Below are 21,788 nucleotides of genomic sequence, written 5' to 3'. Positions count from 1 at the left end.
GGTTTTTGGAAAAAAATTCAATTTTTCTGTGGGGGTGCTGGGTATTAATAAAGCTAGCACCCCCACCATTAAAAAATGTGTTTAAATAATCAAAAATAGGTGAAAACTTATCAGCAAATTATGTGCTCTCCGAAAATCATATTCATGAATTAAAATTTCCACCCTTGAGTTTGAAAACCCACCCCCATCAAAAAGTCCACAAGAGGTAACTACCCGATGGCGTGGAGAAAATTGAAACATTACATACTTAAATTACTCCCAGAATTATGTGCTTACCGAATATCGTTGCGTCGAATTTTGTGCTCAACCCCCAAGGTCCCAAACCCACCCCCATCAAAAATTCCACAAGAGGTAACTACCCGATGGCGTGGAGAAAATTGAAACTTTACATACTTAAATTACTCCCAGAATTATGTGCTTTCCGAATATCGTTGCGTCGAATTTTGTGCTCAACCCCCAAGGTCCCAAACCCACCCCCATCCAAAATTCCACAAGAGGTAACTACCCGATGGCGTGGAGAAAATTGAAACTTTATATACTTAAATTACTCCCAGAATTATGTGCTTTCCGAATATCGTAGCGTCGAATTTTGTGCTCAACCCCCAAGGTCCCAAACCCACCCCCATCAAAAATTCCACAAGAGGTAACTACCCGATGGCGTGGAGAAAATTGAAACTTTATATACTTAAATTACTCCCAGAATTATGTGCTATCCGAATATCATAGCGCCGAATTTTGTGCTCAACCCCCAAGGTCCCAAACCCACCCCCATAAAAAATTCCACAAAGGGTAACTACCCGATGGCATGGAAAATTTGAAACTATATATACTTAAATTACTCCCAGAATTATGTGCTATCAGAATATCATAGCGCCGAATTTTGTGCTCAAACCCCAAGGTCCCAAACCCACCCCCATTCAAAAATCCACAAGAGGTAAGTACCCGATGGCGCGGAAAAATTTCAAACAATTTACGCTTAAATTACTCCACGCCATCGGATACTTACCTCTTGTGGATTTTTTGATGGGGGTGGGTTTGGGACCTTGGGGTTTGAGCACAAAATTCGGCGCTATGATATTCGAATAGCACATAATTCTAGGAGTAATTTAAGTATATAAAGTTTCAAATTTTCCATGCCATCGGGTACTTACCTCTTGTGGATTTTTGAATGGGGGTGGGTTTTCAAACTTAAGGGTGAAAATTTTAATTTATGAATATGATTTTCGGAGAGCACATAATTAGCTGATAAGTTTTCACCTATTTTTGATTATTTAAACACATTTTTTAATGGTGGGGGTGCTAGCTTTATTAGTACCCAGCACCCCCACAGAAAAATTGAATTTTTTTCCAAAAACCGAGCTAGCACAAAATTTGCGAATGTAGCACATAATTAGCGCATAAAGAGCACAAAATATTAAGACAAAGAAATTTGAATTTTGTAAAGGTGGGGGTGCCAGCTTTACGCACCTGATTTTGCTGTGGATGTGCTTTACCTTGTTTCGTTTATTTTAGTTTTACAGGTCGAATTGAAATTAAGCGCCGAGCTTCGTTTCGTTGCCGTGTTTGAGCTTGGAGATGCGCTTTGTGAATAGCACCCTGCGCTTCTAATTTGACGAAAATTGTTAAATGAATATTCATTGCCGATTTTCCAAACGAACGTAAAAAAACGATCGATTGATCTCTGGATTACTTAGCATCTATTCGAGATAAAATCGAGGGCAATCGTATTCATTTTGGTAGAATGAACTGAAATGATAATTCAAGGAAATACTTTTAACCCGCGATTCTTCAACTTTTCGAGTTGCGTCGGTTCTCCGTTGAAGTATTTGCTTGAATGCGGAGTGAGGAATAAAGGGATAAAAAATAAATATGCAACCTGCGCAAGAGGACGTTTAACGTTACCGTGAGAACGCGTACAATTTCATCCCCTTGAGTCGGATTTAAAAGGCTCGAGCGAGTTTACAGAGCTGCTCGGCTCGGTCTGAAATTCCTGTGGTTTACGTGGGCTGCCTAGCGATGCGGCAATTCCTTTTTATTTATATATACATTTTTTTAAAACCCCCTCTTCCTTTTTATTTCCCGCCGCGAGCGAGGCAGCATGGCGGTGCCGGTGCACAGAAAATTGTTACGTGCACTTCTCCCGCACGTAACTTCATTTTGTATGCACTTTATGTGGCGATACGCCTCTTCCTCGAATCGACGTGCTCGACTGATCGAAGTCCGGTTCCTTGCACCGATGGTGAAATTATCGGCGATTCTCTGTAATCATTGCCGAGAAGCAGAACCAAAATGAAAAGTGCACAGGTGTAGGAAATTTTAATTCCTCTCAAATTATTATTAATTCTCAAAAATAACGGAACAGGGAAAGAGCGAATAGTCTCGATCTTCCGTCAGAAGTACTTATTTAATCAATTAAGTGGAGGAAATGTAAATAGTTTTTGATTTCTTCTTCACGAGTTTTCATCGCGAAATATTTGCAGTTCGAGCCTTGGGAAGAGCTTACCGTAAATAAATGAATGCACTCAATTTGAAGTCTGCGTTAACGCCATTTTTGTTAAGATTACATGCGTACTTTATAGATATGATTAGATTTTTTTTAGCGTAATAAAGGTGAGCAAATGTAGACTCGGTGGACCATTTTATAGGAGGTTGATCTGAAATTGATATCCCTTCAAATCCACCGTTTTCAGCGAGGTGCATTTTTATTCTACGCGAGTAAAGTTTCTTATTGGATGCCGTCTCTTTCGACGTTACTACGCATTACGTGTTATGTCTTTTTATACCACCGGGGAGACGCGGCTGCGCCCCTCTCCGTCTTGCTGCCCCCGAAAGGTGGGAACTGCAAGGCCAGACCGATCGATAGGGATGCAAGTGAATTCCCGTACTCGGAGCGAGTCGCCACCCGGTTTCATTTCTCTCTCGTTTACCTCGAATGGAATTTTCCTGCCTTCCTTTTCAAGCCTTCAAAAGTCGAGGCCGAGTGTACCGTGTGAACTGTTTCAAGACGGGCTCGAATTCGCAAAATTTGGAGAACATCGCGACGCGTTTTTCGCGGCCCCGAGGGAAAACAATCGCATGTGCTTTGGGCGGCGGGTGGTACTGGTGGAGCCATTTTGAGATCGCGTACTTGTTGATTAATATCCGGACTCTAATAACGAGGTTTAAGATCTGGAAATTGAAACGTCGAGGAGTTTTATAAAAATAATTTATATATTTGACGCGAAACTCTGCCGAGTTTCTTGATAAGAAGTAACCTGACTTCGTTTCGAAGTTCGGTAAAGTGAAGGCGAGGAGTACTATGGTGTTGTGAGACAGATTTAATTTTTATATTTCATTTTAAAAGGACTTATTAATTCTTTGAAATTGTTATATTTTTGTAGGTAGACAGGATATTGGAAGGTCGAATTAATTTTGGGGGGTAAAGATTCTGGAGGAAGTATTTTTTTACGCGATGATACGATGTCGAATGTGAACTTGAAGTGCAGGTGAAGAACATTACGAGTTTGTTGGCGAAGTTAATGAATAAAAACGTTATTTCGGAAATTCATTTTCCTTCGAGTGATAGAACGATCATATCGAGAATGGAAAATGAAACATCGATTGCTGTTGAAATTTAACCCCATGGCTTCAAGAATTGTTTAAATTAGTTGAGGTTAATTAAACTTTTAAATTCAAGCCATCTGGAAGTGCGAAGACTAGAATTAGTGGACAAAAAAAGAATATAGTTTCGTTCATCTTATATTTTATGAACACACTTAGTTTCGTTAAATTATTCGGTTTTAGTTTTATCAGCTAATACATTGTAATGAAGTTTGTATCGAGTAATGCTAGATTTAGACTGTATAAAATAATTTGTACGCGACGATAAATCGTTTCAATGGAACTGTTGAAGTGATAAGCAGTAGTTGTGACAATGATCTTGATTGATCGTTAACGATACAGTAATGACAAAAAGGTGGATCATCAACGAATTCGTTTAAATGTTGTCGCGAACTTTAGGGCTCTTGTTACCCCAAGAGAGGGCAACAAACTATGAAAAACTTTCATCAAAGTCCTTGTCACCAGGTAATAGCAATGTTACGTATGTCTTAAGCACTTATGCCAAGGCAGTTATCTTTTATTTAATCGACGTTTTATTTAAAAATGTGAAAGTGGTATTTTTATTTCGCTAACGAGGTTCAAGCTTATTTGCAAAATAATTTGCTTCAGATATTCATTTAACGATCATGTTGTATTTTGTAGAGGTACCAGTTATTAAGTACTAAGTACTCACATTCTGCGCAAAATGAACAATGAATTTTTCAACGTTGCGTGCTTTTTAAGATACATTACATTTCGATATGTGTGCTAAGTTATAAATCTTACGTCCAGCCTCTGCGTGTCTGTAATACCGTCACGCAACTCACCATTGCTGTCTCACCTAAATAGATAGTTTGTTCGAAAATGTCTAAGTTTTTAAAGTTTATTTGCACTGTCTGCAGGGACCTGCGTACCAACCATTTAACGATAAAAATCTCAATTTTTGTTACAGTTCTATGTAGCAACCGGGTGAGCCAAATGACCAAAACCTATAATGATATAGAAGCAGTGACAAGGCTTCTGGAGGAGGTAAGAATATTTTACTAATTACCAATAAGCAGGTACTTTTCTAAACGTATTTAAATAACGTCTTGCATACATTCGCAATGCAAGTATCTTAAATCATTGTAATTAAAATTTCGTCTCATTTAACGTGTTTTACAATTATGCAATTAAATAATTCCCTGTTAGGTTTGACTTTTAGCTGTGTACTCTCTTAATTTATACATTACTTTAACGGAACAGGAATCGATTATTAACACGTTGACTGCCAAAACAAATGACGAGTGCACTATCGCAAGGCGGTTGCCGGTCACCGGTGACCACCGTGGCAATCAACGTGTTAATATCAAAATCCATTTAATTACCTATGCGCCTTCTGTTTTATTGTTGACCGCGATCTTCCGCATATTGTCATGACATCATTTTGTAACCTTCGATTACGCACTTGCAGAAGGAGAAAGACTTGGAACTGACGGCGCGCATCGGCAAGGAGTTGCTGTCGCACAATCAGAAGCTCGAGACGAATGTGAGCGCTTTAGAGACCGAGCTGAAGTCCGCCAACGAGAAGATCACTCAGCTTAGCCACGAACTGATCAAGAAGACCGAGCTTATCCAGGTGCTCACCAACGATGTCGACGAGTCCGGCTCGGAGGGTGGAACGCCCACCGGGATGCGAGGCATCAACCTGGACATGATGCAGAGGAGGATCAGCTCCCTCGAGGATGAGAACAAACAGCTGAGGACTGAATTTAGCAAGCTGGTACATGACGCCGACGATTGCGAGGAACAGGAGGCCCGCCTCGTGAAGGACATCGCTGCTCAACTCGGTAAATTCGGCTTTTAAACGCGAGAGTATTAGTCGTTTAATGAACAGTTATTACGAGCATTGCAGAGAAGATACCGTAAATGCCTTTATGCGTACCTTGTATAAATAGTACCCATAAATATGGCATTAATGTGATATAAAAGAGTCATCATGTATATCTGAGAAGTCAAATTGTTGGGGAAAGTATTCTCCGAATTGGGTGTACCGATTCGTTTCAAATTTTACCACGTGGATATGAAGGCCTTAAAGTAGGTCCTGAAACTCATGAAGTTTCATTTTTCATCAAAAATTTATTTACTTATCATGGACTAGAACCAACATGGCGTGGTCCGGGTACGTTTTCGATGTGTTACGCTTGTTGGTGGCTTAGAATCAAAAATGAAGAGTTTCAGGACCTAGCTCGAACAATTTAGAATACCGTAGAAATGGAATATTACAGAGTCAGATGGGAAAATGTGGTAAATACTTTCACCAACGATTGCGAGGGCTTACCCTGCGGCTAACACGTGTTTTTAGAGAAAAAATTTAGTTGCAGCTAAACGTCCCACATGGCGACATTGGTCCTAAAACAGTCGTTAGAATAATTAATTCACGGGATTTAGACAGTTTTACGTTGATCTCGTCACCATTACTTTACCGAAATGACATATGGAACGCTTCATTTCATATAATTCTCAAAGTAGACTATAAAAGACCAACATAAATATAAATATCGGTAATGAGACGCGACAGCTTATGTTACCACTTGAGTATTAGGAATGACGTTACCATCAAAAAGGGTATAGGTGTATTTTACTTTATCGACGTTATTTAAATTTCTTAGTGCCTTTCATATCCTCTTAAGCACAGCATAGAAGTATCGTTCAAATTATGGAACATAAGGCGCCATTTTAAAATCCATAAGTGGACGAAAAGTTCCATCAACTTGGAATTTTCGTGGTTATGCAAACTGTTGTGTACGTGAGACGGTGTTTTGTTTGTAATAAATCGTTGATATCGTCAAGTTTTAACTCGAGTATCTATCCTGTAGTGCTGCTTTTTTTGTTTACTGTCCTGTGTTCTTGAGTATGCGTATCGGAATTTAACTTTTGTGGCGGTGTTTATAGTTACTTTATGCGAGATATGTGTAAAGATCTTAAGACATTTTTGCTGAAATTTTGATTTAGAATGAATCGGAAGTTTAAGTGTAATGGGACTCTAATTAGTTCATGTCCATAAATGTTATACGTGGGATATTGTATATTTTTCCTGATTTGTACATACATGATTTACAGTTGACGTAGATGTGTTTTACCGAGGACTGTATTTAAAGTATGCAATTGTTAAACTTTTACAGCGAATGCCAATATGGAGGTGGACGGGATAGCGGAAGAGCTTGGGCGCCAGAAGGAGGAGAATCGGTTGCAGCACGAACAGATTGTCAGCCTGACTGCTAAATTGGCCGAGACGGAGCTGAGGTTGGCACAACTGATGGCGGAACATGACGAAGTAGGAGCGACTCTAGTCATTACCAGGGATAACCAAAACACTCTTGCCACCGAGTTAGCGGAATTCAAGGATCGGTATGCCGAGGTAAAGAACGTTTTCTAAATTGGCTTGCGGTTTGCTGCTCGGAGTTCGGATTGGTTCGGCTTTTACATCGATATTCTGTTTTGTAGGTTGTTGCCTTGCTGGCGGAAACGCAGGAGCAGCTGAGGACTCAGAGGAAGAGAGGGTTGCCGATTGTGCGTGGAGGAACTTTGTTCCCTTCGTTGAGCACAGTTGCACAACCCGATTCCATTGCCTCCGAGTTGGAATCGTCACTCTATTCCGAGCTCAGTTTGGATTCTGGTATTAGTACCGACAGAACGTGAGTCGCTAATTCATGTATCCAATTAATACGCTACTTCCTCCCTGGACAGAAAATGCTATTTCTTACATTGAGTTGTTTGATTGATCTTAATTAGCGTTTGGAATTTTACGTAACCAACCTTTTTCTCTCTCAGACCAACATATAAGAAAGTCTTCGAGACGGTACGCAGTGCTTCTAGAACGTCGTATGCAGGTACTGCGGATGCGAATCAGTTCCCGCGTTTAGGCATGATGACAACGTCGACCTTGTCGGGCGGATCAGCTGGACCACGCATGAGTTGCGGACCACTGCGACCTCGAGCATCCTCTGGGTTCCCCAGTCTGGATTCCACGGGTCATAGCGATAGCGAAGGTTCCCTTTTGACTGATGGAGAGGAATATCCGTAAGTTAATAATTATATTAGCGTAATTTCGTAATATTCGGATAAGTCTTCCTATCAAAATAAATTCATGACGATGTCCTTTGGAAGCTTTGAAACATTATATCGGTTATTAACGATGCGTACCTTCTAAAATGAATCTAGACCTCCTGTAATTCATTAATCCGAGTTTAATGTGGTATTTCTCATTTTCCTGATTTAGTGGACCTCAGCAAACTGGAGTACCTGGAGCGCCCGGAGCAGCTGACCTGGAAGCAGCATTGCGTCGGTTAACGCCAGCAGAAGTGATAGCTCGTCGCGCGTGTCTCAGTACGGGAGCAGGGTATAATTTTGACTACGACACCGGCATCCAAACCCCTCCAACGTTCCTTCCATTCGGCTGTCGCACTCCCGACAGCATCATGTCGACCGGCAGCAGCGGCAACCTGAGCGGATTCAGCGCCAACAGCGGCAGCAACGGTTGGCGAATACCCGAGAAGCTGCAAATCATCAAGCCCATGGAAGGCTCCCAAACGCTGCATCACTGGTCGCAGTTGGCCACTCCAACCTTAGGGGGGCTTCTGGAGGAAAGACCGGGAGTGAAGACTCGCGGAGGTCGTGGGCTGGAAGACCTAGGTTTGGAGACCTTCACCTTAGCAGACCTGGAAGAGGACGAGGAGTACGCGAACCCGGGGAAGCTCTTCCAAGACACTGGCTCGGTCTACACGTACACAAACAGCACGGTCATGCACCCCGACGACCACACCTTGATAACTCCCAGCGTCAGCGGCAGCAGAGTCGCGTCGGCTCCGAGCAGTCAGCTCAACTCCGGAATGAACACCCCTCGAACCTTGAGTCGACGCAACTCCACCTCCACCTTTTCGACCACTTTGGGCCTTGCCAAAATGCTGAACGAAAGGGGCATCAAGGCCGTGACACCGTCTTGCGTGGCTACGCCGACCGGCGAGCGCAACTTCACCCCCACGGCCACACCTTGTAACAGTCCCGATGGCAGTCCAACGCCGTCGAGGTCGACCTCTCCACCTCGAGACCGCGACTCGGGAGGCAGTCCCTTATCTCTGAGTCTGTTCAGCAGCGGGGCCGAGCTTCTGAAGCGCACTTTCGGTAGCGAGGCGCCGGTGCAGAAACGCAAGCGCACGAAGCCGGCGTTGTCGCGGTCCGACAAGAAAGCTCTGACCGGCATCAGGCTAGTAGAGAAGCTGGAGAGAATCGGCATCGACACCATCATGGCCACCACGTCGAGCTCGTCTATGTCTCCTCTGGCTCTTCAGGGTGCCCTCTACACCAGGCGGTCCACGGACAGCCCGATGACTCAGTTGACCTTCCTCAAGACCTCGATATCGTCCAGTATTAGTCAGGAAAAGCTCGTTTCCCCGTCGTCATCGTCCTCGGTCAGCGAGACGTCCTCGTCGAAGCCTCCCTTGCCGCCTGGTAAACAGAAGGCCGAGGGCAGAGACTCGGATCTTGGAGTACCGAGTCGCCCTGGCTCGGGGGCCCTCAGCTCTAGATTGGCTGCTCGTCAACGACGATCGGGAGCTGGGGCCACGAGGCCGGACTTGGGACAGGTCAAGTCTGCTGTCTCCACTCCCGACACTAAAGAGACAACGACGCAGTCTGCACTCGGTACCATTAGTTCGCTACTATTCGGCCGCAAGGGAGGACTTCTTTAATCGCGGATGCTAGTATTTTCGGAAATTCTGTTATCCGTGAAGATTTCATCTTCCGACTGTCGTAAGTGTTATCAAAGCCTTCCTTGTAGTCTGGTGCAAGTCGATTCGCTTAGTTAACACTCGCTGTATTTCGACTCTCTGGTTATTATGAAGACCCGGGAAAGGTGAATGATCGCATATCCAGGGAAGACACCAGATTTTGCAATTTATACCGTCATCTTGTTTCCTTCCGGAGACAAGGGAGGCTCTTGATCCTAGATGTCATGACCTACGCTCACTTTGGTTCGGTTTGAAGCAATCGGTTCATGGTTCGGTTTCGAGTTCTTGGATTGCCCTAATGTGTTGATCTATTATTAAATGCACTGTGGCGTATTTGCGTCCTGCGAAAACTTGTGCTTTTACCGTTGACGACGACGACGATGATGACACGAGAATTCCTAACGTACAAGCGAATATACAATGATACGATACCCAAGTACGAGCCCGGAAGGTGCGTTATATCCTTGGAGAGGGAATACATTTATTCATCTAATTGCAGATAATTTTACAACACGTTGCCCTTGAATGGTTAGACATTTTATACTTCTTTTTCCTCCCTTCGGTACAAACCAGGGTCCATCACGATCTTTTTGATTTTAATTCACAAAATTCACACGTATACATTGCAAGTGTTTTAAAACAAATTTATATAACGTCTGTTATTTTCATAAATCTATCGGACTTTCCATGAAGCACGGAATACTGCAGTCTTGCCTCGATAGCATTTCACTGATGCTGCACGCACGGCTACATATTTACGTGATTCATTAAAATACCTGGCCATACTTCGGTAAACTTCGATCGTCCTAAGGCGCTCGCATGCCGTGATAGTCCTAGTAATAACAAGCAAAAACAGTTTTATGGGTATTCTATTCAATATACGACTCGAATCCTTTAAAAGTACCTCTTGAACCATCGGGATATACCACCGTGTGTGCTCGATGGGTCGTAGAGAAAGCATTAACTTAGATCGTTAACACGCTCAGGCTGCTAATTGTACCTGCTCGCCATCGATTCACTGCAAACTCCATCAGACCATCTGGAAGAGGTTCCTCCTGCGTCAGGAACCACTGAAATTACCCGATGGATTCTTCTTTATTCACCGGAGGGGGATGAACCTCTCCCAGAAAGGGTAAACCACTCTTAGCAGAATCGTCAGAGGTAGAGATCATGTGTAGAATTAGCAGCAACAAGGGCAAGAACGCGATTGCGTCCTTTATACGAATTGCAGACCCACGAGGGTAACCAGGAAAGGAGAGCGGTGCACTGTATATAGAACTTGCAGTTAGTGCGAGAGAGAAAATAAGACGTTAGTTTAATATATATAAATATAAACATATATATATGGATATGTATACTTGCGTGTTTCCCAAGACGTCGAGATTGGGGAGCAGAGCTCAGGGAGGTGAACGGAGAACAGAAACCAACGGGGATTGGGAACTCCGTGTTATCGGGTTATCGTTATGGGAAATAGTAAATATCGAGTCGACAGGGTTGGCGTAGATTTTTACAGTTCAATCAAATTTAGTTATTGGTTAGCCGAGATTATTTACTATTTATGTTGACATAGACTCGCATAAACGCTTCCGTGAGTATTCCCGCGGGAGCGTGGAAAGTACCTTCAGAAGAGACCGGGGGATTTTAATTTTAATCGAGCTGTATATTTTCGAGCAAGTCCCTGGAAAAGTCACTTTTCTTCATCGGTTATGAATCTGTCATCGACATTTTTCATATCAATATCATTTTTACTCGGAGTCGCGAACTCGAGGGAAAATGTTACCGGGGAAGAATTCTGACTTTGCGATGAATCTAAGTTTCTTTCGATATTTATTGCTTACTTCTCGGAGATATCGACTCGATTCTTGTCTCAAATGTTTGTCCCGTTTATTTATTACCACTGCTGTTCCTTTTAAACCTCGAAGCCTCGCCAATCTCGCGAGAAAGGGTGTGCACAAACGTCGAAACGAATTTTAATTTGGTGCTAAGTATATCCCTTTCGTCGGACTTATTCATGCTTCCACTTCATTTTTTTTTATTACGACTGCGTTCGAAGAAAAAAAAAGTTTGTGGCTTTCGTTGAAGTTTCAGTTCCTTGGCGATTCTTGCGCAATTACGGTGCGATTCGCTGGTGCCGCTCTTTAGAGAAAGACCGCGCATTTAGCAGAGGCAGCATTTCATTTTGCAATTGTTTTTCTTTTAGCTCTTCCGAGTTTATATTTTTTTTTTTCCCCCCATTTTATTATTCTTCTTCCTTGCAATCTCGGATGGATTTTATCGCGATTACGTGTTCACGAGTAGTTTATTAATTATTATTTTTCGTCTAGGGGTATATATAGACGCGTATCGCGGAAGAGGTGCGCTTAATATTAGCTTTAACGTAGCCCCTGTACATACCATGTATACATATAGGAAGTAGGTAAACGTTAATTGACTTAAGTTCTTAAGAGAGATAGACAGAAAAGCAAGGAAAAAGGTTTCCCCTCGTTGTTTCTGTTCTCTTGGGTCTCGATTTACATCCTTTCGTTAACTCGGCTTTAACGGGAGGCAACAAGCATGAATCGTTCCTGCGTTCCTTTATGAAGTCGCAATAGCGAAGCACGCATGCATTTTTAGATCATCGGTTGATTACGAGTTCATTTAGAACGGCCAAAGAAAGGACTACAGGGAACAGAACGGAAGCGAATGGATTACGCGAATAGACAGAAATCGGCGATGCACGCCATTTTTACTATATTTTTGTACCTCGTTTGTGCGAACTCGAATTGTTTTCATCGTGTGCGTAATTGTTGGCGCTTGTCTCGGTATACGATTCAGGGTTTATGTATTCGATTCATCGAGTAACTGTATTTGATTCGTCGAATAAATTAACTGTTCGTTATATCTGTATTATTTGCGTCGGTTAATGTTTACAGTATATTTAATATCAATTTTGACGCACGCACAAAATATCATAAAATTGATATCGAATTTTGCCAACGCTATCATGACACATGTCCACTAGATCATACAGAAAGGCCAGCCTGTCGTTTATTTACACTACCGGTACTATTCAAGTATTTATTACAAACTTTTACCAACGAATATTTCCACAAATTATGCAGGATGTTTATTTACCATTGTATCTTACCTTTATTTATACAGTGTATATAGAACGCGAATGAACAGTAGAGTTTAAAAATTATGCGAATAACGGTGTAGGGACGACGGACAACGATACCTAAGAAGGTGGAATTATAAACAAAGCTGATATTGAAGACGATCGTTTTTTTTTTACCTGAGATCGAGGACGCTTTGCTTTAGGGATTTTACATTGCGGCTTTATAAAGGAACTCTTCTTACTCGACGTAACCACGGCGAATTGCGTTTTACTGTACATACGCCGAAGGCAATGACAATTGGTTACAAGAATAGGAACGGAATAAAAATGGTGGTCGAGAGCATGGCCTAGAAGCGACTTGGTTTCGGTTGAAAACCTGCTCCGTGTAGATAAGTAAATAACGAGCGGAACGATGCGGGAACTCGTGCATCCTGTGTATCATAAACTCCTAGAATACACCGATCACCTAATGCGAGCGCTAGTTTACCGGTCGTGTACCGAAATGTAACTAAAAGTGATCGGGGAAAGCGGTGAGCAAGCGGGAGAGTTGCGTTTATCTTGTTATCATCGACAACTATGGTATGTCCTTTTAGTGGTTTCGAGAGAGACGACGATTTCAAAGACGAACCGGCAAAGCTTATTCGTATCGAATTTCTTTTTTTTTTGACGATTCTTCTAAATTTTATACTTAATACCCTTATTTTTTTATTTCTACGCGGCTTCGGTACTTCGGAGCATTCGGGATTTCTCGTGGACACCCTTTTCTGTTGCGGGGTCTACGGCAGCGCCGTCAAGCCTTGGTGGCGGAAATCCGAACTAGAATGAAAATTCGCATGCGTTGGATTGTTTCTTGTAATGGTCGGAGCACTCGCGCCAAGATGTGACTTCTATATTGGAATAATAACTCTTAATCATGGACATACATGCACGTCTGTTTTATTTTCAAGTACAATTAAATCCTATTATCGAGGTTACTACTGTTTTGTTACATACTCAGTGGAACGTTTTAACATATTTTTAATAATTATTGTAATTAGACATAAGTCTAATACCCACGTTTGACGGCAGCTATTGTGCATCTTTAGGTGACCTCAAGTTTGGATGGATTTAAAGAAATTACGAATTATTTTGTATTATTATTTTATTTTTACGATTTCATTTTAATGCACGGTCTTTGTGGAGTGAATGTTAAATACAATTTCTGACGTAGGAGCTACTTTTGCCTTGGCTTATGGTGGACCGACCATTACATGCGTCGATTATGTATCGCGAATTAATTGCGATGATTGCATGAAAGGTGCGGTGGTACTTAAGAGACCTTCGTTTGTCACGACCCTTGCAGGGAAGCTTCATTCGGTGTAAATCGTATCCGACATGCCTTATCGAGAATAAGAATATGGTCTCGATAATACACTGCTGATAGTGTTGTCATAATAAGGAAAGTCACGGAATAATGAAATACCCATGCGCGTTAAGTCTGATTTATTTCTCGATTATTCTATCGTTATATATTATAGATAATATTAATAAAAGATCGATTAACGCACTACAGTGCATTTTGCTGCGAACAGTATTTTTATTTAATAATCTATGGTGTTATTAAACACATGACAAATTATTTATTGTTTGTTTATTTCTGGATTCATTTTTACCTTAATGATCTTTATTCATTTGCCTTATTGCCGCGATTCGACAGAATAGGCGGAACTGTATTGCAGCGCATTGTCCACTTTTTTCTTTGTACAGTTGTCCGCTTTTTTCATCTATGATTTTCACTTCCGTTAAGTATTGCAATTTATATACAACAGGGCTTCGTGAATTATTTTCCTTACTTTGGCAGCACTTTCAGGATCTTCGCAATCTAATGCTGGGCTCTTTTTCGTATATTCTCGACGTGTACGTCGACGCGCAGACAGACCCTTTGTTACCGCGAGTCATTCGGATGACGTTTACGCAGTTTTCGGACAACTGGTGTAGCGATGTTTCATGCGATATATCATAAACAAAATTGAACAATAAATATATTTAAATAAAATCGTTCATTCTTGATCTCCATTCAAAAGGTAACGAACTTGAACGAGTCTAATTTAGTGTTTATCGCCGCGTAAAAATTAAGTGAAAGGAAATAACATCGATACAGTTATAGTAACACGATGTACCACAATTGGAATAATTTGTGAAAATGTTCTTAAAATTAACATTTGACGGTTTTGTCAATTTTCCACGCAAATTAAGGATATCGAGTTGTAGGTTGGTTAAGGAAAGAAATTTGGCAGCCATTCTCGTGTATTTAAGAACAAAATTAATTAATATGTAATTGTAAAATACTGGTATATGGTTAAACAAAGAGGGTCGTGAAGTATCTATTTGGACAGAACATTTTACTCGTGTATAATTGCATGTTATGTAATAGTATTGCGTTGATTCTGGGTGATGCACGAGGTGCACGAGTTGTAGAGTACCGAATACTTTTCTGAGTACTTATCTTGTTTTGGGTAATTGAACACTTGGGGATGGATTAGGGCTCAGATGCCCATTCTGGCCATGATTCAATTTGCCTAGCTAATTCACTCCCAGGACTTAGAGTACTGGAAACTTGTCGAGCATTGAGTACCTTAACACTCCTTCGTAAGATTCCTAGAGATTTGCCACATTTTATAAGGTCATGCGCGACATCCAACATCTTCTGGCTCGCAGGTTTATCTGGGATGACAATTTAACATTAATGACATGGCAAGTGATGTAAATATTTTAATTAAACGCATGGTTCCGGTATAGTATGTAGATACGTTCGAGTTATTAGCATAATGGAAAGAGATGGCTACCGACTATTTTGAAACTAATCTAACAAATTAATTTGCATTACCCTGATAAGAACCGATGAAAGAAATGCACACAGATTTCCTGTTATACCCCAAGGTATGTGAGCCTTCATAATTCCATCCTACACCTTCGTACACGCTACCGTCTCCCCCAATAAAGAATCTGTAAAATTATAAATAACACGAATAACTGACATTCATATCATAATGTTAAGATAATCTTTTTTGTAGTGAATTTGTGTACGGAACTACAAAAAACGTTCTTCCTTCCCTTCTTGTAGAACTTTTTTGGGTACATTTGGAATTTTATTTCATGTTGAGGGAGAAGTATACTTGTGAAGACTTACAATGAGGCTTAATTGGGAAAAAGACAGCGATGATTTCGATTTAAGTATTAATTTTAAGACTTACGAGCAGCCGATGTCGTCCCAGCCAAAAATGTCCATGTGGTAATCTTGAGTATTTATCATCCTATTCTTGCAATGACTACGAATGGTGCAATTGGGTGTTACTGTGTGGTGAATTATGACGTACGGAAGCGGTATTATCAGGTAATTTACACGTTTTGCTCGCCTTCCGCCCCATTGTGATTTTGAGATTATATCGGGACAATCGGAATCTTGAAAAGCAAAGGTTCGTTATTAAATTATTCGAATGTACTAATAGTACATAACTGCATCTAATTGTTTTAATTAGTTATTCGCGCATAGAGGAAAATAATGTTGCAATAAGTGTGTCCGTAATTAGGAAACATTGGTTCATGTAAAAATAGAAAAAAAATGTATTCCATATTCGACTTTTACCCATTTAACTTACAATAATTTGGAATTAATATCGTAACCAAAAAAATGACAGCCCACTTTCACAATCATCGGCACAAATATAAGCGTGGAAAGAAATATTAATTTAACCGTTGTACTGTTGCGATTTTATTTAGCTCGCTAATCAGGGTACAAGATAACAAAAAAGCATAAACATAGCACAAATTATTCTTGTTGCACTATTTTCTGCTTTTTTTTCACCGTCTTGTGTACCCTAATAGTGAAGAGTAGGATGATACTACTTATTTTACAGTAGTACTTTATACGGAGCATAGTGCATATATGGTTTTCTTTACAACAGAATTTGTTTGATTTAAAAACAGTTGTTAAGGGAACACTGCATAATTTCGATGTCATATTTTAATAAAAGCTTCTATACCAGCAATGGACAGATGCAGTACGGACAGGAGCACTATTAACGGTGATAACGCGTTTAACCACGTGAAATTCATTTTTCCAGGACTTAAAAGTATTCTTTAGTCCCTCGCAATTGTTAACACTACACTGGAGATGCAGAGCTTCGCTCACGTCGATACAAGATAATGAGGTAATCGAAATGTACAAGAGTCGACGAACCGGTGGGTGAGCTTTTAAAGACTGTCAGATAGTCGTATCGTGCCATGAACATAAGATGAGTTATCGAAGAAGCTGGGGTCTTTTTTCGAGTTGATGCTGGGGGAAAAACAAAGCGACGTCGTGGGGGAATCCATGTGCCCACGTAGCTGCAAATACCAGTTAGTATGAATGCGTCACTCATGATTCATCACGACAGACCACATGCGCCTGTGTATAAGAAGTTTAGTAACTGCATATTGCACAAATAAAACAAATAACAGTATGAATTAAACAAATTTTCCAATATTTCAATTACATAGTAAAATTACTGTCGACAGCAGGTCTTTTCTTTTAACACTATTTCTACCAAAGGTGTCAAAAGACACCTTTTAAAATTTTAACTTGAAATTATTTTCAAAGTTTAATAATTTTTTCTCAATTAATGTTTTGAGTTTTCGTATAATAATTGTTAAATTTATTTAGCGGTATCATTTTCCTTCAGCTCATCAAAACCTTTTGGTCGAAATAGATATACACAAAATCGTGGTAGAAATAGTGTTAACCAAATTTTCCTCACGTGAGTTCTCTACAGTGTCTGATAACTCGACATGAACCTTTTTTAACGTATGTACATATTAGTGTTCTCAGCCACGAAGATTATACTACAATTTATAGCTGTATGTCTTAAGGTGAAGTGAAACACCATTCAAATCAGTCGATTCGAATACAACACTTTTCTTTTAAGGGTATTAGACCAAACTGTCCGAAACTGTGACACGTCACTCCTGATCATCTGAGAATTGTCCTGACACATTAAAAATTTGGATTTTTCAAACAAATTGTTTAACTCAGTCCAGACCAGAACCAAAATGGCGTCGAGCTCTCATATTTCGATCAATATACAATTATCGAAGGCTCTGATATGAGAATCGAAAGGGTCAGGACAATTTTACGACAATTTAGAACACCCTCGTAATCGATAAACTCGCATTTGAACGGGGTAAAGGCAAAAAAAGTGTTGTATGCGCTTCTTTGCTAAAACGATGATAATACGAGGTCTCGGACTGAAAATTTAATTGACCTGGAAATCACAGATGGCGTAGGGGGTCCCTCCGCAGTCAATTAGGGCCCCAAAAGGCATGAATTCAGAGGATTTCTGGAGTTTTACTTCGATTTCTTGATAATTATTGTACAAAAACGACAAGTGGAGTATGCCATTTGGTACAATACACAATATAATTCGACACAGCTGTCAATATAAAAACGAACGTCGGCAACGTAGGCATTTAGAAAAATCTTTTTTATCGACGTTGATCAAGTTCCTCGACGTGTTTCACTTCACCTTAAATATGTGTATCCGGAATTTAATGGACAAAGTGAATTTATACCGCCTGCATCATATAATATGAAGTCCCAGGTGAGTACCTGGCCTATTCGGGCTAATTGCGAGAACTAGAGTACCTACGGATTTTTATGCAGTCTCCACTATTCTATAAAGCATTTCCTGCAAGGTTTAAATGTATGTAACATTAATCTGGTATTGCGGAGTTGAAAAGCGACGATTTTAATGAAGCAAGTCAATAACAATCGGCTATACGAGCGCTTTCTTAGTGTCCGTGCAAAGCCAAAGCGGAGCACTGATTTTTTTTTATTCTCCATGTGGAAAGTACCGTTTATGATTTGTATTGTTTTAATATATTATTTTACAACGTAATTCAGGTAAAACATGCGGCAGCATTTTATTTATAAATACGTTCATTTTACATCCGTGTAGATATACACAATACGAGATAGGAACATATCGCTATCTCGGCGATACAGTTACTAGCACATGTGCACTCGGTAGCAAACATCTGTAAAATGATTCTCTACGTACAAACGTTTCCGAATCTTTGTACAACTCTATAACCTACGTAATAAAATCGCTTGTATCATTAAATCGCACTTACATTAAACGGTGTTCGTTATAAAAATTAATATCATTTCTGACCATTTGCACAGGATAGGGAGAAACGACGGATGGAAGTCTTCCCGGAAGGCTTGATTAAAAGTTAATTGAATTTTATTGCAAAACATCATTGCACTTTTCGATTCAGAAAAGGTGAACATTTATATGGTTCCTTAGAAAATCAGCTATTTGGACCAGACTGAATATATTGCTTCCGTTTATCGCTATTCCGTGCATTTAGTGAATACGCTTTATAAATCGACATCTTAATATATCATAAATCGACTTCTTAATCAGTCATCGAATCTCTCCAGCGAAAGCATTTGTATTTCGATTTGCACTGCTTTTATCGTTGAGCGCCCTAATATGATAGGAAAACCAAGATAAAAATAAAAAATAATTCAAGCTGAGAGTTCATCATAAGAATTAATGACATTAAACGTTTTCTCTGGTGGACTTTCTCTCAAAATGTTTAATTTACGGAAGTTCACGATATTGCACAGCTTACTGAAATGTTAATTTAACCCTTTGCACTCGAGAGGTGACTCTCGATCACCATTTCGTTTGATGCGGAAACCCAATCGGCAACAAGGTATAGGGAAAAGCCCGGATAGACGCCTACGTTTTTAACATATGCTTCTAAAGTCGGTATTTGCTTTCGTTTCCAAACAATTCCATGTCCATATCATCCTATCATATTTAACTTCATTATATTCTACAAATATTTGCCCAGGATCAATAGTAATTATAATAGAAGAAAAATAAAAAAGGTCCTTCGTGTGAACGGATAGATTCCCTGCGGGAGAATAAATTATAATCAATTTCTTTGAATAATCGTATTTTTAATCTTAGCAAAGTTAACAAAAAGAGTTTTGATTAGTTAACGTAGGCATATACGTTAGAAAAAACATGTATTTCCTACATCTACTTTTCGAATGTAACGTCTCGGCATTCTGTAATAGAATATCTTTACTTAGAGCAAATATCGTTAAATACTCCGCGTTGAATACAAAAGAAAAAGAAAAAAAAAACTACAAAATAAAATAATCTCCAAAAGGCATCTATCCATACCAAAAATGTGATAGTTTAAGCACCTATTCTCTGTAGGCGACTATTCGGACTTTAAACTAGGGCATCTATACTTTTAGGTGCGGCTAGATGCCTTCGTACATATCAAAATAAACGTTACAAAGTGAGATTAGGAAACCGTTGAAGGTCTTTAATTGTGATATTTATGATGTAGAAGTGAGGTAAATGTGCTAGTTTACACGTTAGTTTTCTACTTTTACAGTAGTTGCTTTGAGTTGAGAAAAACATTACGGGCAAATCTGATGCACTGATTTTTTTAAGCGATCATAACCCTACGCACGTGCATGCTTTGTGGGTGTTGCGTCGTAAATGAAGTACCGGGGAGAGGGGGCTATGCAAACAGGGACGTCAGGTTGCTAAAAATTAATTTGTTTTCAAGATCTGGAAAACGTGGCGTCTATCCGGCCGGGGCATCTATCTGTACTTCACTCTACATATGTTTGTACAATTTGACGAAGGGTAGAATGATACTCCTTGCCATTTAGCTGGGGCGATCCTAACAAATAAGGAGTTGCCATGTCTAATGAAAAAAAAAATTCCACTCCAGACTCGTGATCGAGCTTCTACTTCGACCTCGAGTTTAGGAATTCCGTCTTTCCCTTACAAGGAGGGATTTTCAGGTGTCCGCCTCCGATTGTTTTGGATCTTGAATATGTTTTAGAGGACCAAAAAATAAGAAACACGTGTATTTTTATATCGGCCCGTTTTCACATTTAGGGGGTGAAACAGCTCCTCAAAGTTTATATGAAGAGGTATAAAAATTCCTAGTTTGAAGAATAATGTGTTGAGTAAAGCTTGTTGTAAATTTAAAATACGTCACAACTTGCTTGGTATATAATGTTCTTATCGGTATTCACCCTTACTTGGGGGTAAATTACCCCTAACCATATAAAGACACGTATAGAGACTTGAGACTTGATAGAGACTTAGCCACCATTTGGCACATTCTCTTTATGCTTGTTTGAATTCCCATTGCATTTGAACAGCGATTGTACGTGTAAACATTTTCCTTTTCCAGACCGGACATAAGTGGCTCTATTGGGGTGGACTTTCCGTTGGGGATAGTTGTTACTATGGTGACATTTTAGAGCTTCATCTTTATGAAATACTGTTCACGTCATGAATTTTAATTGCATTCGTTCGAAGATTACGCGTCTTTTACACTTTTTATTATAAGACAAACGTAACTAATTAATTAGGGGTGTCTCACCCCTCAATAGTGATAGAATGTCATTAAACCACTATTTTATCATCATAAAATAATTCATGCTTAAAGTTTCTTAAGAATTTAATGACCATGTTCTACGTTTCAAGTCTCTATACGTGTCTTCGTATGGTTAGGGGTAGTTTACCCCCAGGTAAGGGTGAATACCGATAAGAACATTATATACCAAGCAAGTTGTGACGTATTTGAAATTTACAACAAGCTTTACTCACCACATTATTCTTCAAACTAGGAACTTTTATACCTCTTCTTATAAACTTTGAGGGGCTGTTTCACCCGATAAATGTGAAAACGGGTCGATATAAAAATACACGTGTTTCTTATTTTTTGGTCCCCTAAAATATATCCAAGAACCAAAACAATCGGAGGCGGACACCTGAAAACCCTTCCTTGTTAGTAAGAAGGATTGCAAGGTTTGCTCTTAACGAAATAAGCCCGGCGAAAAACATCAAACAACATATTCCTGCAATAATTGCCCCAACAAGCCGAAGATGTATCTTGGCGATTGTTTGGTAAAATACCATATAAAGCAGCAATTCAGTTCTTAACATTTAACAAATTTTCTTTTTTCAGATGTAGGGGATACGTAGAATGTTAAAGTATAATAGTTTTATACGTTAATTTGTATGTGAAATCATTTTAAGTTAGTTGAATGATATTCACCAAGTATGCAGAAAATCGTTTCGAGCTGCTGATTCGTCCTGGCGAAAAAGGCCTCGAGTGTAAAGTGTTAATATTTATTGCCACAATAATCTATTTTATCCTGGTTTCTCTTGTTTGCGTTCGTGAGATCAAGTACTAGGGCCTTTTGTACCAAGAAATGGTACCAACATTCAGCTCTCGCTTAGTTGATAATTGAACTTATAGTCTACGGGCAAGTTTCG

At 39.9% G+C, this 21,788-nt stretch overlaps 2 protein-coding genes across 8 annotated transcripts in view; one reads left to right on the top strand and one right to left on the bottom strand.

The window, feature by feature from the left end:
• The window catches only part of LOC105703789 (trafficking kinesin-binding protein milt), a 55,730-nt gene extending 41,251 nt beyond the window's left edge, over positions 1-14,479 (top strand). For all 7 annotated transcript variants that reach the window (XM_023432497.1, XM_023432495.1, XM_023432494.1 and 4 more), the window contains 7 exons: positions 4,532-4,608; positions 5,033-5,408; positions 6,744-6,979; positions 7,066-7,256; positions 7,393-7,641; positions 7,841-9,320; positions 9,367-14,479. In XM_023432497.1, coding sequence (XP_023288265.1) covers positions 4,532-4,608; positions 5,033-5,408; positions 6,744-6,979; positions 7,066-7,256; positions 7,393-7,641; positions 7,841-9,308 — 2,597 coding nt within the window. In that variant the 3' untranslated portion in view covers positions 9,309-9,320; positions 9,367-14,479. The remainder of the gene's footprint in view (positions 1-4,531; positions 4,609-5,032; positions 5,409-6,743; positions 6,980-7,065; positions 7,257-7,392; positions 7,642-7,840; positions 9,321-9,366) is intronic.
• Positions 14,480-14,712: 233 nt separating this feature from the next.
• Positions 14,713-16,690, bottom strand: LOC105703792 (peptidoglycan-recognition protein 1). The gene is made up of 4 exons (XM_012432457.2): positions 16,467-16,690; positions 15,678-15,885; positions 15,311-15,429; positions 14,713-15,147 (listed from the first exon to the last, which is right to left on the bottom strand). Exons 1-4 carry the CDS (start codon positions 16,537-16,539, stop codon positions 14,963-14,965), a joined length of 585 nt encoding a protein of 194 aa, XP_012287880.1. The 5' UTR covers positions 16,540-16,690; the 3' UTR covers positions 14,713-14,962.
• Between the last annotated feature and the right edge of the window lie 5,098 nt (positions 16,691-21,788).

The sequence above is a fragment of the Orussus abietinus genome, unplaced genomic scaffold (genome assembly GCF_000612105.2).
Source record: "Orussus abietinus isolate OABI.00-Male unplaced genomic scaffold, Oabi_2.0 scaffold181, whole genome shotgun sequence".
NCBI lineage: Eukaryota > Metazoa > Arthropoda > Insecta > Hymenoptera > Orussidae > Orussus > Orussus abietinus.
Note: the sequence above shows the minus strand (reverse complement) of the source record. Positions and strands in the feature narration are given on the sequence as shown.

Bases quoted from the DNA above. Each gene is read 5' to 3' on its own strand.
- LOC105703792 (XM_012432457.2), bottom strand. From the start codon at position 16,539: ATGAATTTCACGTGGTTAAACGCGTTATCACCGTTAATAGTGCTCCTG. The intron at 15,430-15,677 runs GTAAGTCTTAAA...ATAATTTTACAG, and splicing joins TGGGACGACATCGGCTGCTC to ATTCTTTATTGGGGGAGACG. The intron at 15,148-15,310 runs GTAATGCAAATT...TTGTCATCCCAG, and splicing joins TTTCATCGGTTCTTATCAGG to ATAAACCTGCGAGCCAGAAG.